Source organism: Pogoniulus pusillus, chromosome Z, assembly GCF_015220805.1.
Source record: "Pogoniulus pusillus isolate bPogPus1 chromosome Z, bPogPus1.pri, whole genome shotgun sequence".
Taxonomy (NCBI): Eukaryota; Metazoa; Chordata; class Aves; order Piciformes; family Lybiidae; genus Pogoniulus; species Pogoniulus pusillus.
The window spans coordinates 31,142,029-31,161,179 of record NC_087309.1 but is presented as its reverse complement, the minus strand read 5'-3'; the positions used below and the strand labels follow the sequence as shown (position 1 = coordinate 31,161,179).

The 19,151-nt window shown below is 41.0% G+C and overlaps 1 protein-coding gene across 4 annotated transcripts in view; it reads left to right on the top strand.

Moving 5' to 3' along the window:
• The window catches only part of SSBP2 (single stranded DNA binding protein 2), a 228,110-nt gene that overhangs the window by 154,067 nt on the left and 54,892 nt on the right, over positions 1–19,151 (top strand). For 2 of the 4 annotated variants that reach the window (XM_064140798.1, XM_064140797.1), the window contains exon 5: positions 8,102–8,191. The exons of the other annotated variants lie outside the window; for them this stretch is intronic. In XM_064140798.1, coding sequence (XP_063996868.1) covers positions 8,102–8,191 — 90 coding nt within the window. The remainder of the gene's footprint in view (positions 1–8,101; positions 8,192–19,151) is intronic. 4 annotated transcript variants of the gene reach the window in all.

Genomic DNA, 19,151 nt, shown 5'->3' with positions numbered 1-19,151 from the left:
TCTTCTCTGGAAATACTCAAGATCCATGTGGATGAATTCCTGTGTGATAGAACAAATTCCCCAATGCACTAAGAAAATGTTACAGACATAAAGTCACCATTTCACTTTCCACAATACCACCCATATTGTTTCTAATGCCTGACAAGTGCCCACCGTTTTTGGTTTGCTGTGCCCTTGGGGTTACTAACTACTTCCTGATTTTTGAGATAGTCTAAATTTAGGTAAGTCTCAAGTCTACTTAATAAAAGCCTCACAGAGTGAGTCTGCAATTCTTCTCTGAGATCATATGTAAGAAATTAATATATAATTTTTTAGTTATTATTCCTCAAGCAGGCATCAAAGCAGACTTCTGTCCTACGAGACAGATTATATACTCTCTGTGTGTATACATAGAATCATAGAATCATAGAATCATAGAATCAACCAGGTTGGAAGAGACCTCCAAGATCATCCAGTCCAACCTAGCACCCAACCCTAGCCATGGCACTAAGTGCCTCATCCAGGCTTTTCTTGAACACCTCCAGGGATGGTGACTCCACCACCTCCCTGGGCAGCCCATTCCAATGCCAATCACTCTCTCTGGCAAGAACTTCCTCCTAACATCCAGCCTAGACTTTCCCCCGGCACAACTTGAGACTGTGTCCCCTTGTTCTGTTGCTGGTTGCTTGGCAGAAGAGGCCAACCCCCACCTGGCTACAGCCTCCCTTCAAGTAGCTGTAGACAGCAATGAGGTCAGCCCTGAGCCTCCTCTTCTCCAAGCTAAACAACCCCAGCTCCCTCAGCCTCTCCTCATAGGGTTTGTGTTCCAGGCCCCTCACCAGCTTTGTTGCCCTTCTCTGGACACATTCCAGCACCTCCACATCTCTCTTGAATTGAGGGGCCCAGGACTGGACACAGCACTCAAGGTGCGGCCTGACCAGTGCTTAGTACAGGGGAAGAATAACCTCCCTCATCCTACTGGCCACACTGTTCCTGATGCAGGCCAGGATGCCATTGGCAATCCTGGCCACCTGGGCGCACTGCTGGCTCCTCTTCAGGCTACTATCCAGTACCTCCAGGTCCCTTTCTTCCTGGCTGCTCTCCAGCCACTCAGTCCCCAGCCTGTAGTGCTGCTTGGGGTTGTTGTGGCCAAAGTGTAGAACCCTGCACTTGGCCTTGTTCAATCTCATCCCATTGGCCTCTGCCCACCCATCCAGCCTGTCCAGGTCCCTCTGCAGGGCTCTCCTACCTTCCAACAGATCAACACCTGCTCCCAGCTTGGTGTCAGCCCAGCACTGATCCTTGGGGCACACCACTAGTGACTGGCTGCCAACTGGATGTGGCACCATTCACCACCATTCTCTGGGCTCAGCCTTCCAGCCAGTTCTTGACCTATATCAGAGTGAATCTGTCCGAGCCATGAGCTGCCAGCTTGGCTAGGAGCTTATTGTGGCAGACAGCGTCAAAGGCTTTGCTGAAGTCCAGGTAGACTACATCCACAGCCTTCCCCACATGCACCAGGTGGGTAACCTGATCATAAAAGGAGATCAGGTTGGTGAGGCAGGACCTGCCCTTCCTAAACCCATGCTGGCTGGGCCTGATCCCTTGGCCCTCCTGTAGATGCTTTGTGATGGCACTCAAGATGACCTGTTCCATCACCTTGCCTGGCACTGAGGTCAGGCTGACAGCTCTGTAGTTTTCTGGCTCCTCCTTATGACCCTTCTTGTGAATGGGTATCATATTGGCCAGCTTCCAGTCTTCAGGGCCCTCCCCAGTGAGCCAGGACTGTTGATAAGTGGTGGAGAGTGGCTTGGTATAGATGATCCTGCTGTGGCAAGCAGATTGGACTGGATGATCTTTTGAGGTCACTTCCCAGCCTTTGATATTCTGTGATTCTATCATCTAGTCCAACCCACTCTGCAGCTCCTCAACTGAAACAGGCTGCCCAGAGCCCTGTCAAGCCTCAACCCAACCACCTCCTCAGGCAACCTGTTTGAATGTTCCACTTTCCTCATGATAAAGAATTTTTTCCTAACATTGAATCTAAATCTGCTCTTCTGTAGTTTGAAACTGTTGCCTCTTGTCCTATCACTACAGGCCTTTTTAAACAGTCTCTGTCCATCCTTCTTGTAAGCCCCCTTCAAGTACTGATAGGAGGCTTTGTGTAGGGTGGAAAAACACAGTTGCATCTACTGTGCATCATTAAAAGGGGAAATGGACTTTCAACTGTTTCAGGTGCTTCTTACAGAAATAACTTGTTTTCAAGAGAGAGACTCAAACTAGCACACTTGACAGCAGTGGCAAACTTCAGTGCTTTACTAGGGCTACCAGCTCTACATTTTCTTCCAAACCAAAGCTATTAATGCAGTTCCTTCTTCACCCTGACACTATTACTTTGCTCTCAACATCCTGTTGCTGCATATTGCTCTTTGATGCCCATTTAGCATCATTAAATCCTAAGATAGGAGGTTAAACTTGCCTGCATCATGGTCACAGGTGCCAGTAGTTTCAGTGTCATCTAGAGGTACTACCATGTGTCTACCTGGAGTTCAGCAGAGACTTCAAAGCACAGCACACAAGTTGTGTGCTCATGCTTTGCCACAGACAACATCAGAATTAGACGGTAACAGGAGGAATTAGCTGGGTGCTTGATGCAGCTGAGGAATCATAGAATCCCATAATCCCAGAAACATTCCAGTTGGAAAAGACCTGCAGGATCACCAAGACAAGGTTCACCTTACACCCTATCCCCAAGCACCACATCCAAATGACTTTTAAACACATCCAGGGTTGGTGACTCAGCCACCTCTCCTGGGCTGCCTGACCACTCTTTTTGTGAAAAAAAAAAAAAAAAAAAAATTCCTAATATCTAGTCCAAACCCACCCAGTCACAGCTTGAGGTCATCCCTTCTTGTTCTATTGCTATTTACCTGTGAGAAGAGACCAGCAGCAGCTTCTCCACAGTGTCCTTTTGAGTAGCTGTAGACAGCAATGAGGTCTCCCCTCAGCCTCCTTTTTTCTGAACTAACCAGCCCCAGCTCCTTTAGTCACTCCTCATAAGATATATTCTCCAGGCCCTTCGCCAGCTTTGTTGCCCTCCTCTGCAGTCATTCAGCACCTCCACATCCTTCCTGTAATGAGGTGCCCGAAACTGAATGCAGTACTTGAGGTATGGCCTCACCAGAGCCTATCAGAAGGAGACAATCACCTTCCTGCTCCTGCTGGACACACAGAAGTGGGTACCCACCATCTCTGGTAATTCATCAGGAACTAGGACTGTCCAGCTACTTCAACAGATTAAGGGCTGAGGTAGAAGAAGTTTATGGAGGAGGCTTGGATGATGAGGGCAGAGTCATTGACTGCAAACTGAATTATTTTGTGAACTTCCATCATAGGCCAGTTTGCATGGCAGCCTCGGAGAAAAAGTGTGTTGGAACTTCTCTCTGTATTTTTATATTTCAGTTACTGTACTAATGGAATAGCTACCCTATTTTTTAGTTACATTGTCGTTATTTTACTGTAAAAAACAACCTAAACTGTAGCTAAAATGTTAAGATAATAGTGTAGTTTTACATTGTTGAGAGTAGTAGCCTTGGTAGAGCAAAGAGTGACCACAATATGTTTCATTCAAGTACATAATTTTAATTAATGTAAACGAATGGTAAAAAGATACCATAAATTCAGTACTTGAGCTGTAAAAGCAAATACAGTTTTCTCTTTTTAAGGAGGTGTGATACTGTACAGAAAGATTAGAGCATTTATATTTTCCTATTTCATCTTTTTATGAAAAGCAGGAAAGGCAAATTGCAAATATTTAAAATGTCAAACTAATGGAAGTATAAATGATGAATAACTTGTAATGCATGCAAAAAGAAGCCATGGTTCGCTGTGGGACTGTGAAAAAAGAACTGAATAATTTATCAGGATGGAATAAATAAGAATATTTCAAGGCAGCGGTTGCAGGTTTGTTTATTGATCTACCTGGTATAAGTTCTTAAAACATTCATTGGATAGTGCAAGCTAGGAAATGTAATATACCTAAAACACTGAAAAGGCCTTTTTTTTTTTTTTTTTTCCTTGTCTGGGGACTTCATCTCCCATCAGGGAAGAAAATGCCAAACAAACATCAAAAGGGAGAGAAAAAAAAACCCCTCACAAACAAACAAACAAACACCACCACCGCCCATACATTGTGTAATGAAAGATGGAAATTGAGGTTTATGCAACACTTAAGACTGAAATATCACAGAATGAGTATAGCTACAGTATGCTTACAATTATTAAGCCATACTTACATGTCAGCAAAACTGACATGTTGCTGTGGCCACTCAAACTTTGCATTGTTCTGTCCTCCCTCCCACTCAGAAATACAGAGAAGAGTCTCTGTAAACTGCACAGTGTCATAAAGTTTTAAATAATTAGGCCAGTTAAAATCCACACATTGAATACCTCCTTGATCCATAGTCAAAAGAGGCCAACATTAATAAATGAATTTTATTTAAATAATCAGAAGCAAAGAGCTAGTTCCTTTCTAGTTTCCTTTTTCTCTGAAGCCACGAGAACCAAGACTAAATAAATAAGTCTGGATCACTTCTGTAATCATTTCCACAAGACCTTGTTTTTCTTCCCATTTCATCATCACAAATGATTCCTGCAATTTCTAGCTTACTGCAATGCTCAGATGCTTCAGCCATCCTCAGGGCAGCTTACCAGAATGGGATTTAAGTCCTCAAGCAGAAGGCTTTCTAAGGAGGCTGTAGAAGCTCCCCATTCTCATGTGTTGACTTCATACAGCTTGATTCTACATAACTTCTTCATCAATAAAGATGTACAAAACCCATGCCTTCCAAAAGGTGGTTACTTTGGAGCCATATCCTCTTCACAGTGGTCAGCAGCAGCTCTGAAAGTAGAATGTTTCATTACCTGTGTGAGGTAGCTTCATTGTCATTCGTGTGTAGCTCAGTGGAGAGAGAATTGATGTGTGCCTGCTGGACGGTTGCATGCTGATCTCTGAGGTTCACAAAAGAATAAAGCTAGGTTCTTCTTGTATCAGTGCTAATTCAGATTCAAAAATAGGCAAAAACTTTTCCCACCCTCCAAAAGAACACAAAGCAAAACACAATCCTCCCAAAAAAACCCAAGCCCAAACAATTAATAGTGAGACAGTTACGGATATGTTATGTTTAGGTATATTTGTTATAAGACCTTATAATGGCTGTAATGGTTAACATAAATCTCAACAGATACAATTGTAATCCTTCTTTCCCCCCCCTATTTTTGAGTAATCATTATTTCCATGTCTCTCCTTTTTTTTTTTTTTTTAAATCTTACTTTACAATTTTACTTGTTTAAAAAGTGATTTTCAAAGTGTGAGGAGTGGTATGAGCTCAGCAGGGATGAGATCCCTATATCCCTATAGGAGCACTTCATTCTAAGAAGTTCCCTCATCTCTTACAATCGTCTTTTTGTAACATGGAGGCTCTGGCAGGAGCTGCAGTTGAGGAGGACATCTAAGTCCCACTGAGTGCATTAAGGCACTCTGACATGCATTAATGCATGGTATAGTTTAAATAATGTTGGGAGAAGCTAGGCAACCTGGGATGGGAGGCTTCTGAAAACTGGTCACTTCAGAGGAAGTGTTGCTTAGCTCTCTCTCTGTGTCATTGGCTCCTTTAGACATGTTGCAATAGGCTGGATGTTAGGAGGAAGTTCTTGACAGAGAGAGTGATTTGCCATTGGAATGGGCTGCCCAGGGAGGTGATGGAGGCACTGTCCCTTGAGGTCTTCAAGAAAAGACTGGCTGAGGCACTCGGTGCCATGGCCTAGTTGACTGGATAGGGCTGGGTGATAGGTTGGACTGGATGATCTTGGAGGTCTCTTCCAACCTGGTTGATTCTATGATTCTATGTTACATGGCCAGTAAAGGTGGACACAGCTGAGCAACATCAAGGTGATCACTAATTAGTGTGCAGGGGTGGGTCATATCAAAATAATGTTTACAAATATTAGTGCCCCTTTAAGGGACTATGCCTTTATAGCCAAAGATTGCAATGAATGCTACTTTATACATTTGAAGATGCTCAGGCTTTCAATGTCATTGATTTCCTCCATCAGTGATGCTACGTTTGTCATTCTTAATGTAGAAACCTGTACGTATTAGAATCCAACATTCTTCCCTCAAAATGTGTTTGTACCTACCAATGATTGTACTTGGCATTGTTACTGATGCTTTGGTTTAAATGGGTCTTTGTTTTCTGAAAAAAAAATTTATTTTTTCTCTTCTTCCTTTGGGAATGAAGATTTTTTTTTAGGAAAGGAAATGTTTCTTTGTTCTTCAGGGATTATTTCTATGCATTCACTCCACTTGCTTGTTTTTCCCTTTGTCTGGAAGTCCAAGAGACTTCAACAGACCTAAGAGAAATACCTGAGACCTTCCAGGGGGTTGTATGATTTTTGCTCTCAGCAGTATCTTATCCTTGTCTCACAAACTTCAGACAGTGTTCAAAGAATGACACTGCTGCTACAGCTTTATAGGCTGGTTTGGTTGATTTGTGGTAGGCTCTCATGAGGAGGTATTATGATTCACAAGTATTTGCTACATCCAATTCACCTGTCAATTACAATTATATAGTACTTTAATACTGATCCCGCAGACTAAATCCTTGCCTAAATAAGTCTCTTAATTAAAGGGTTTTCTAGTGAATCAGTCTTACAGTCAATTCTGAAGCCAGCACTTTTCTGCAGTCTTTATATTTTAATGATATGTTCTAGACTTTTGTTTGGGAAGAACATAGGAACGTACTGCTAAGATGCTAAATATGGTGCTGCTGGTTGTTCAGAAATTTGGTTCTAAAGCACAGCTTAAGCCATTGAGAAATCTGTGGTAATTAATACAATATTTCCTTTCTGCTTGGTTTAAAAAGGTCAGCCCTTCTTTCTGCCAGTTTTTAGATCTTTCCAGCATTATTCTTTAATTTCCTAAATAGCATGCTGAACACCTGGAAATGCAATTTCCAGATCTGCATCTTTTTTGGATGTCAAGTGCGAGCATACAATAGAGTGATAAGTTAATAAACATGAGCCGTTCATATTCTGCAAGGCAGATATTGGCAGGTCATTAGTAAGCTGCAAGTGACTCTCAATACATTGTGTGTCGCATGAGTACTTTTTCACAGAAGACTGTAAGCCCTTATAGGTGATTCAGCCTTTTGCCCTACAGAAACATATTGCAGGACGGAAAACTGCTAGAAATTAAAAGTAATTGAGGTTTCAATACATGACAATGATAACAGTTTGGCTTCCCTTTTCGTGATGATCTCCTGCTTGTAAATTGCCAGAAGCAATATTCTTTACTTGCTTATTCCAGCTGACGGATTTGTAAAGGTAACTAATTTCATCCTCTGATTCACGTCTCAGAAATCCTTTTTGTTTTTTTTTTTTCCCTTCCAAAAATGTAACCTGAATTCCTTTAATTCATCAAGGTGGATATTTTGGGGGTTGGAAAAATCATGAGCATTACCAGCAGAATTGTGAGCATTCCTTCTTGTACTGTTTGTAACAGAATCCTTTTTTGAAGCTTGACATAGTTCTCAAAGAATATTGCATTCTGCTGATATTATCTTTCAAGTGCTTGGAAATGGCTGATAAAATGCATAAATTACTTTCTTTATGATGCTGTATGTATATCCCTGTGTATGTATAAGGATGTTTATACACATAATACAAGAAAAAGTATAAGCTACATTCACATTTGTGTATATACAGACACACTTGGATGCAGTAGTTTAAAAAATCTTGCCAAGATCTTTCTAACTGACCTAAAGTTGTATATCCATGCAATCTCTAGCATCCTTCACCCTAACATACATGATTGCTGTTTTAACAGAACAATCTACTTGTATAAATGAAGACTAAACATTATAAAAATTTAATTTAACTTCAGATGAAACAATGACATTTTATCCAGAGAATTACTTTCTGCATTTTGGTCAGGGTTTTTTTGTTTGTTTTGTTTGTTTGGGGTTTTTTTCCTTTTTTTTTTTTTTCCTTTTTTTTTTTGTTTTGTTTCGTTTAATGCCTACCATGCAATGACAAAGGTTTATTCTCCCTTTGTTCTTTTCAGAGTGCTGCAGCAGCTCCCAGTCCAGTGCTAGGAAACATTCCCCCAGGAGATGGCATGCCAGTAGGTCCTGTACCACCGGGTTTTTTTCAGGTATTCAGAAAAAAAAATTATGATTACAGGAATTTTAGGATAGAAAATCCATAATTCTGTTTATAAGTCTGCAGAAAAAGTCCTGTTCTAAACTGTTTCTCGCTATGTGGTGCAATACTTGAGAGTTTATTTTTTTTTTTCACAAAAGTAAATAGGTGGAAAGGAAAGATTCTTTTGTGACTGATGAGTATTTTGTTTATGAAACAGTACGGCACAACTCATTTCAGAATTTCAAGGGTAAGAAATGGTGCCAGTTTATAAGTAGAGATCTTAAATGCTTGGATATAATTTTAGAAGAATTCCTTATGATAATAAACGTACACTGAATTGAAACTAAAGTAAGAACATTGTTGGTTGTGTTTAGCTTTGTGGTAAAGCCACAGGCCAGATTTTCAAGATGTTCAAGTTTCAGTGGGAATTAAACCTAGGCAATTACAAATATCCCAACTGAGCATCTCCTTGCACACGGAAGATCTCAGACATAATGCTTGAAAAAACAAGCCAAGGATTTAGACCGTGTATTGCTTCTATTAAGTCTTGTCATAAATGAAACTAAATACCCAGTTAGCACTTTGGACATTAACAGTACAGAGCGCTGTGATGGGAAAAAAGCCAGCTTTTAGTGCAAGGCCAGCTAGCAGTTGTAATCTGAGACTGGATTGCTCCAATGAGAAGAGCTTGCATCTCCTCTTCACCAAAGCTTGGCTGTTTTTCTGCACGTTGGCAAGGTGTGGCTGTACAGAAGGATCAAAAGTAGTGGCTTCTATAGCACTGAAACAGCTCTTGAGGAAGAACAGAGATTTCCACTTGATGTGTATGATCTCATGACAGGAAAGAAAGAACATGGATTCCCAGGATTGCTATGTGGGGAGGACATTGTGATAACAATGTTCCATGAAAATCAAGTGCTGAAACCCAGATAGAGGCCAGTGTCTTTTTCCTTCTTCCCTGAGATACTTGCACAAAACACACTATTCTAATCTGGAAGAGAAGATACATTTTATTTATTCTTTTACTCAAATGGTACTTGTGTGAAAATGGCAGTGTGTCAGCAGTCTTTATTTACACCTTATATGTGACAAAGTTATTGGTATGGTCTTCTTCCAGCAGTCATGGGGGGAGAAACTGCTGTCTGCAATGCTGGTACCTAACTAAAGAAACCCTGAACCTGGCTTGAGCATCTTTTCTTCATCAATTCAAATCCCGAGGCATGGTTTTTAATACATAAACTAAAAATATGTGCAAATTAAATTGAAAACACTTTAGTGTTGCCAGTCACAAAATCCTCAGGAGTTGGCAGAACTGATTAATTATTTATTTTCTGCTTTTAGTGTTTTGAACAGCTGGTTAGGTAGGGTCTTTTAAACAAGTTTCATTTTAATTTTTATATTGCATAAATATTTCACTTTTCCATACTTTAGCTGCCCACTCCATTTGTACTGTCAAAGGAATTAAAGCGTTAAGTTTTTTTTTTCTCTTTTCTGTCTTTGAGGGCAGTTAAGAGGGGGGAATTGGCACAGATAGGACTTGTATGTGAAGTAGAGAGGAAAGAGTATTTTAAAAGTTTTTCAGGGGGAGAGAGTGAGAGTTTTGATTTTAGAAGCATGAAAAAACTTCTAGCCACTCCAGATCTTTGAAGATGTGTAAAAGATAAGCTGATAGAAAGTTAGGTATGGATAATCTTTCATTGTCTGTCAGTATCTGACTTCACTTGAAGCTTCACTAACAACCTGTTCTTTTTGTGAGGCCTGGGACTGGAAATAAACAGGAGAATCCATTTTCAGTATAACACAGTTTGTGACATTTATCAGAGCTGTCATATGCTCAACAACACAGCCAATGAGTCTTCTGCAAGGCAGGTTCCAAGAGCTGGCCTGCACAGTCTGGTCTAGACTCCTCTAAACATCACCCTTCACCTCTCCTTGAAACTGCTGGGTCTGTGCCATTGTGTCTCTCTGTCACATGCAGTACTGAAGGTTCTACCCCTACAGTTATAGTGGATAGACTTCTACTGTCCTCAGCTGAATGGCCTTGTCAACAGAACAGATATTTTACAAGAGATGATTAGTTTTTGCTGTAATCATTTGCTTAGGAATATGTGTGAAGAAATAACATGCTAGTTCACATGCCCAACTGCAAACTTGATAGTGGATACACTGATATGGTTGGGAGCAGTCCCAGCAATGGGCTTAAAGCCAGAATCCAGTCTGTTACATAATAGTAAAATGCTGAAACTATAAGGTGTGTATAAAGAAAATCTGTACAGATAGTTGGTGACAATGTGTTGTGGTAATGGGTCAGTGTTGTCAAGAAGCAGTTAATATCTCTTGTTTTTAATACCTTGAGAAGGAAGCTAATCTTACTAATGGCGAATCATATGAGGGCAGGAAAATATGTTGGCACACATAGCCATGTATGTGAAACTTGAAGATGGAGGAGCATCATCTGCTGCCACAGAAGCAAGAAAGAGTAGCTCATGATCAGAAATTCCTGCTTCTTCATAGGTGCTTTTTTGTAGTACACCTTTAGCTAGACAGTCAGTTTCTGTATGCTCTTCTGTAATTCTACTTAATCTCAACTGATCACAGGAATAAACCAAACATGGTCATCTGCCCTGATCTGAATACTGGCAGACTTCAGCCTTATTCTTTCCCTGAGAGTTTGGAATTTAGACCTTTAGTGCACTCAGAAATAGTGAAAGTGAGCATTGGAAGATTATAGGAGCAGTAGGAGAATGAGACTTAAATCTGTGTTTATTTCACTGAAACTACGCTACAAAAACATTGTAACATTACAACTTCTTGCAACCTAAAATTTGCGTAGGAGGTCATATTGGAAAAATAAGGATGCCTTTTGTTGCTTTCATGAAATATTTGGATTAGCCTAAGCTAAAGCTTTTGACAGCCACTACCTTCCAGCTCTGCCTTGCAGTTAAAAGTAATTTCTTTTCTGATCAATACTGCTCTTGGCGCTGCAACTCTTTTTCGGCATGTGGCACAAGCCACTAACTAGGATGTAAGTGAAATGGATGCTCTTGCTGCTCTACTTGCTTCTTATCACACAGATCAAGAGGAGCTGGTAACCAAGGTGGAGACTGTGCTACAAGCCAAGAAAAATTACCTGGGCTCCAGTCCTGTGGCATTACTGACAATTATTTCTCTAATCTTTGTTTTTTGTAGAAGAAAGATTTTTTTTTTTTTAATAAAATGAAATAGTGCAGTCAGTGTGGCACATGTGGGTAGATAAATGTGGAAGAAGAATGCTTTCTCAGACAGGAACTGGTAAAACTCTACTAAAACGTTTTTCCATGTATATGTAGACCACTAGCACTGATGTTAATCAGCAGCAGTCTCTGGTATTTTACACCTGGTCTACAGAAATAGAGTTCTGAAGGCAGCAGCTGAATTTGTTTCTCTCTGTATTTTTATTTTTATACTTCAGTTCGATTCAGTGGCAGATAATGATCACTACAGTGCTGACAGTCCAAAATGCATTGCCTTATAATGATGAAAAGAAGATGGTAGAGATGTGCACAATTATTACCATCAACTAGATGTTAGGAAGAAGTTCTTTACAGATGTTAGGAAGAAGTTCTTTACAGTGAGGGTGGTGAAACACTGGAACTGGTTGTGGATGCTCCCTCCCTGGAGGTGTTCAAGGTCAGGTTGGATGAGGCCTTGAGTGACCTGTTCTAGTGAGAGATGTCCCTGCCTATGGCTGGGGGTTGGAACTAGATGATCTTTGAGGTCCCTTCCAACTTAAGCCATTCATGATTCTGTGAGTTAAATGTTTGTTGCTGGGTCTTTTTGAGATAATTGTTTACAGTGACAAAAATTAAATTTGAAAAGAAACATTTTTTCACAGAATCACAGAGAATGCACTGGTTTGGAAGAGACCCTTGAAGTTCATCTTGTCCAACTCCTCTCTAGTAAGCAGAGACATCTCTAACTAGAGCGGGCTGCTCAGGGCCCCATCAAATTTGACCTTGAGTGTCTCCAAGGATGGGGCCTCCACAGGAGGAGCCTTCTTGTCTCCAGGTTGAACATCTCCAACTCTCCCAGCCTGTCTTCACAGGAGAGGTGTTTTGGCTCTGATCAACTCTGTGGCCCTCCACTAGAACCTCTTGATCAGGTTCATGTCCTTCCATCTATGGAGGCCCAAATGGACACAGTACTCCAGGTTTGGTCTCAAAGCAGAATGGCAGAATCACCCAGAGCAGGATGAGATTGGCCTTCTGAGATTGTTGGCTCTTACCAACCAGTATCTTCAAATCCTTTTCTGCAGGGATGCTGTTTATGTGGAGTTAGGATTGTCTCAGTTTCATCTATTGATGTGTTACGTATTTTAACTTGAAATTTCATAGCTACATAACTTTTGTGCTCATTTTCTTTCAGTATGCAGAATAGGTGATACTCTGGAAATAAATTTGGATTATACACTAACTGAGCCTGCTCTTGGTTTATTAGCAGCAAAATTGAATGTGTGGGAGGAATATAGACAATAGTTTTGTCATGTAAGGCTCCATCTCCAAATAGGAGAACCCAAACAAACTGTAGAATTGATTTTGTCTCGAGCTGAAATAATGTTCAAGTAGAGTTCAGTAATGGTATCTTGTTGGTCAGTGTTTCTGGCAATTTGCTTTCTTAAATCCAGAACCTAGGATTAAGGGTAGTAGCTGGGAATCAGAGAAAGCCTGGGTGCTAAAAAATGGTGTGCAGTTCATCCCAAAGTTCCCTAGTGTTCTCCTGAGTAGCCCAAGATAAGTAATTTCTTTGTGTTTCTCCACATATTAAAACAGAGTGTCAAAAGTGATGATCCTTTTAAAAGATTATTAATTATTTGGGCAACAGAGGTCAAAAAACTATGAGGCTGCATAAGGGGGTAAGGTGGCTGGAGTGCTCATCTACCTTCAGTCTGAGTCTTGAAATGAATCATCAGTTTGAAAGTTCTGTCTGGGCCACATCCAGTATATGGAGCTAAGGTGTGACTGAGGCACATAGCTACTGTGTTAGTAGCATGAAGTCATACAGGGCATTATCTCTACCATTTCTTAGCATCAGAGTTACTCTAGTTACTTTCTTCATGTGGCCATCCACAGTCATCAGTGCGACCACCTAGTCATCATCCTTCTTTTTGGAGTTCTATCTGATACTGAAATGACAGACAACTGGAGTAAGATTTATAGTAATTATTTATCTTTGGGCCCACATGTTGAAGGGTGCATTTCATGTTAGCAGCCAAAGCTTTACACAAGGTTCTAATAATACATTTATTTAGAGTGAGTTAAATTCATCCACTTATCATCAAAGAGGATTAGGTCATAGAAATCAAAGACTCTCAGAGTTTCACATCCAATCTTGCTTCCAGTTTCTGGTCTGAGGATAACAACTATTTCTCACTTTTTTTCCCCCTGTGCTGTACAGAATCATTGCTTCTGAAAGCTCTCTTGGATACAGGCAGAGCAAGATTTTCAAAGTGTTCAGTGACAGCCTCAGTCTCCTTCAGGAGAAAGATTGGAAGAAAAAATCATGGTTTATACTTGCATGCCATGGAACAGTATGGATTCAGGAAGTAACAGCACAAACATTGGGAAATATTGTCACAAAGATTTTGAAGCCTTGATAACGTTTTTGTTTCATAATACATGCCTTTGTGTCCATGTGAAGGGTGAGAATTGTGCTCAGGTGCAAACTGCTGCTCTTCAGGTAGTGATGTGCTGGTCCATTTCTATCCATCTCTTCACAGATCTTGTGTCTATGTGAAAAGTTACGTTAACCGTGTCTTTTCACGGGCTGGTTATTTGATCCTTTTGGACACGACCAGCTTTACTAAGCAGATAAACAGAGGCCAGTGGGAACTTGGGGAGCTTGTGTTCACAGAAGTATTTAAACAAATGAAAAATATGGATTTCACGGGATTTTATTTGTATTTTAGTTACTTTCCAGTTTTAGCACACTTAACTGAAGAGTTAGAATCGCAGAATTGTAGAATAGTTTGGGTTGGAAGGAACCTTCAGAGGTGATCTGGCCCAGCCATCCTGCACTGAGCAGCAAACAAGATCAAGTTGCTCAAACATTCTAGACTCTAATCCAGTAGAATTCATTGTGCTCCTCCAAGTCAGTGACCATTATCACTGCTCAGTACCTGATGCTGGTTGCTTGCTTGTGCACTGCGATTAGGACAAGCGTTAAATTATTTAATTAAATCCTAGTTTTCCTCACATTTTTTCTTCATTACATAGTTGACCAAAAGTTTGCCATGTCTGCATCTGTTTATCAAAGGCACTCAGGCAAGTAACAACATTGGGTTTGTACTTAACTCACCTGAGAGATGCAGCTGAATAGTTAACTCATCAAGTGCCAACTGAGATTCAAAGGAAACAGGTTGACAATTGACAGTTCACTTATTTTGGTAATTACTATTACTTAAGATAAATTCTACCACGGGTTTATGTGTTATTAAAGCACTCTTTGCTTTAAATTAATTACTTTTTTTTTGGGCACACTCATATAAATTTGTCGTAGTTGAGCTTAGCACCAAACCTTATTTTCATAGTGCATGCATATTCCAAAGGAACTGTCAAGTATTTTGCTTCATTCACCAATTTGTGAGCATCAGATACATTTGAAGGGCATGGGAAAAATATGCCAACACCATGTTTGAAATACAAATGTTACATATTCCTCTTATATAAGGGGAAAAAAACCCAACAGAACAGACCAAGCCAACCCACCGAAATAATGTGGGGCTGTCCTGCCATCTAGTGGCAGTTGTTCATTCTCATTTTAGCTCAGTATTATTCTAAAAAATGTTATAATATTATTTTAAATAATACCTTGTGCTTGGTAGAGCTGACCTAATGCTTTGGGAGAGCATCGTTACAGTAAGGCACATAAGCAGAAAGAACTTTTCCACTTCTCTTCCAGCCTAACATTACTATTTTATAACAAAAAAGAAGAAAGTGGGGGAAAAAATAGAGTTTAAATTGTATTTAAAGAGTGAAAATAAGCAGAGCAATCTATTGAACTTGTATTTTGAACCAGAAATACTGGCCTGTTTATACCTGAAAAGAAAATGGATTTGGAAGCTTCTGTGCTATGTAAATTTATACTTACATTTGCGATATGACGTCATGGTATGAAGAAGCAGAGCTTGTATTATGGGTTCTATAAATGAAGCATTTGATTAAAGCAGTTCAATCTTTGCTATATACCCCCAAAAAATAGCAAGCAATATGGTAATTAAGCTGTTTTTTTTGAGGGGAAGTATATCTGCTCCTTTAAAAAAAATTAGTCAAAGTATCCCCAAAAAAATGGAAGCACAAGATGCATCAGGCTGTCAGGGACCCTTGAAGGTCATCTTGTCCAACCTCCCTGTGCTTAGCAGGGTCATCTTCAGCTAGATCAGGATGTTCAGGGCCCCATCAAGTTTGACCTTGAATGTCTCCATGGATGGGGCCTCCACAGGCATTAAAGGTAACCCCACAACAGCTGGGGAAAAACCAGGCCGCTTGTGGTTTCATTTAGTCCTTGCACTCACTTTAATCTAGCTCACATGCATTTGTCTCCTGGATACTATTGCATTGGCCAGGGATTTGCTGGGTATGTGATCCTTTGCTTCAGCCCCTTCACACTTGCAGAACATCCTTCCAGATGCTCATTTGAACAGGCATCCAGCAGTAAAGAAGATGAGGAGAGGGAGGAATTCTCCCGTGTCCCTTTAAAGCCGTTTTGGAGTAGCTTTGTTGCTTCGATGAATTGTCCACTGAGGGGCTGTTACTTGCAGAAGGAATGAGGATTCCTAATTCCAGCTGCTAAATTGCATGCCTAAAGCTAGAAGATGCAGGCATCTTTCAGACTGGTCTTAGCAGACCACAATGTGTTATTTATATTGATTTTAAAATATTTTGTTTCTTTTTAAACCTGTTTGAACTGTTTCAGCTGCTGTCTTCCCCCAGCACTAACATAGCTTTCTGGTTTTCCAAGGCTGTGCTGGTTTTTATTCCCCATCCTCAAGCAAGCATATGTCATTAACAGTGGCAGCATCCTGCTTTGTCACTTACCTTTTTTTGCTGATCCACATGTTTTCCCCACATCTGCAGCATTGTCTGCACTTGTATTTATTAAACTAAAATGTACAAATTATTAAAAGTAAAGTGCAGCATGACTGTAAAATTAGCAGGGTTTGCTATATGTTCATACCTATCCTAAATTGCAGAGGAGCAAATCAGATGATTGAGCTGTTAGCAGAGCCCAGTGATGTCCCAGAAGCTTGAAATTCATCATGGATTGTTAAAATATTGCTGAGTGTTAATGAAACACCACCAAATCTACGAGTACAACTTACAAGCAAAGCTAGCACCTTTGGTAGGCTTAGAATAGCTTTGAAAACAGCTTTTAAAGGGAGTTGTTTTATCCTGTGTTTATACAATTAATGTTACTAAAAAGAACTTTCTTGTGTTTTTGGAATCTCCTTTCTCTGTAAACTCATTCACCACATTACACTGAGTGCTAGGAAGAAATCCTTCACTGTAAGACTGGTGAGACACTGGAACTGGTAGCCCGGGGAGGTGGTAGAAGTCTCATCCCTGGATGTTTTTAAGGCCGAGCTGGATGGGGCTCTGAGCAACCTGATCAAGTGTGAGGTGTCCCTGCCCATGGCAGAGGGGTTGGAGTTAGATGATCCTTGAGGCCCCTCCCAGCCGTGACAATTCTATAGCAGGCTGACACCTGTTGGGATACTCCAATATGTGAAATTACATATATGTCTTAATTTTTTGCACATCTGGGATCTGTGCATTTGTGTCCTTGCCACCATTACACTTTCTTTAAAAATGTTTCATGTAAAAATCTATTTGGACTTTAATCTTTCCAGCATCTGGAAAGACCTGTAAGTAGTTTATGTTTGTTTGTCTCTTCTTTCTTCTCTCTGAATACCAGGAATAAAGCAAACTTGAAACAGATAAAGGTGTCTGACATCTGCTGGCTTTAGTAATTCTGTCCTGCAGTTGTAGTAACGGTTTTACTGCTCATAACTGTTGGAACAAATTAAAACTGCTCAGCTTGAGTAGCTAAATAAGCTCTGAACCCACACTTCCCCCACCTCCCCTCCCACACATAAATCTCAACAGAAACCCACTGCTCATTGTGGTGCAAGGGGAAGAGGTAACACTGGGCACAAGTCAGTCCTCTAGGAAATCTCTTCTGAACTTTACAATCTTACCCTGAAAATTAAAGTTCCCAATTTGTGAGATGAACCTCAGTAATTTAAGTGTGCTGACCATACACTGAAACTGGCATTGTAGGTGCTGATGAAGTGGTACTAAGGGGTAGGGGAAGGGTTGTCATTTATGTATGATGCCTCCTTCTGATGAGGTTAATTCAGTTCCTCTCATAATCTGACTCTTGCTTTTCACATGAACCACAAGTGCTTGGGTTTGAAGCCAAAATCCTTGAATGATGATAATGCATGTAGTTTTCAATTAATATAGCTATTAAATATAGATATGTATATATATTAAATAACAGCAAGAATAACGAAATCTAGCTTGTCTTTGTCAAGTTGTTCCCAAAAATCAATCATATATCATAATCAGGGGTGACTAGGAGGTTTGCTAAATTGAAGGAAGTGCTTTCTCAGACTTAGTGAACTGTGTAGATGGTGTCTGAATTCTAAAAAGGGCTTGTTTAATTTTTATAAACAACTTCTTCATGTGATCCTTCGTGTTTTAGTTTTAGCTTGTTGAGCTTGTCTCTAGTATTTGGATTCAATAATAATAAAATAAAACCTGTTAACCTGGTTTGAAATGCATGTACATAAATCATAGAATCAGAATCAACCAGGTTGGAAGAGACCTCCAAGATCATCCAGTCCAACCTAGCACCCAGCCCTATCCAGTCAACTAGACCATGGCACTGAGTGCCTCATCCAGGCTTTTCTTGAACACCTCCAGGGATGGTAACTCCACCACCTCCCTGGGCAGCCCATTCCAATGCCAATCACTCTCTCTGGCAAGAACTTCCTCCTAACATCCAGCCTATACTTCCCCTGGCACAACTTGAGACTGTGTCCTGTTGGTCTGTTGCTGGTTGTCTGGGAGAAGAGGCCAACCCCCACCTGGCTACAATGCCCCTTCAGGTAGTTGTAGACAGCAATAAGATCCCCCCTGAGCCTCCTCTTCTCCAGGCTAAACACCCCCAGCTCCCTCAGCCTCTCCTCATAGGGTTTGTGTTCCAGGCCCCTCACCAGCTTTGTTGCCCTTCTCTGGACTCAAGGTGTGGCCTGACCAGTGCTGAGTACAGGGGAAGAATAACCTCCCTTGTCCTACTGGCCACACTGTTCCCGATCCAGGCCAGGATGCCATTGGCTCTCTTGGCCACCTGGGCACACTGCTGGCTCATCTTCAGCCTACTATCTATCAGTACCCCCAGGTCCCTTTCCTCCTGGCTGCTCTCCAGCCACTCAGTCCCCAGCCTGTGGCGCTGCTTGGGGTTGTTGTGGCCAAAGTGCAGAACCCTGCACTTGGCCTTGTTAAATCTCATCCCTTTGGCCTCTGCCCACCCATCCAGCCTGTCTACGTCCCTCTGCAGGGCTCTCCTACCTTCCAACAGATCTAAAACTGTGCTTCTTTCAAAGTTTCTATTAAATCATGTACAGAACTTGGGCTCCTTCACTGCCCTACTTGTTAAATCTTCCTGTGTGTGAGATAAGTTCCATGTCCCTCTTTTGCTGGGGGCTCCAGGGCTGCAGACAGTACTCCAGATGGAGTCTGAGGAGAGCAGAGTAAAGGGGGAGAATCCCCTCCCTTGCCTTGCTGGCCACACTTCTCTCGATGCAGCCCAGATGTGGTGGCATGAATTCTGCATTTCTGAGATTAAACATTAATTGTGTCTAAGATGCTGGTACCGTTGTAACCTTGGGGATTTTGTGTGTGGAAAGATAGACGTTTGTGGAAGGCTTT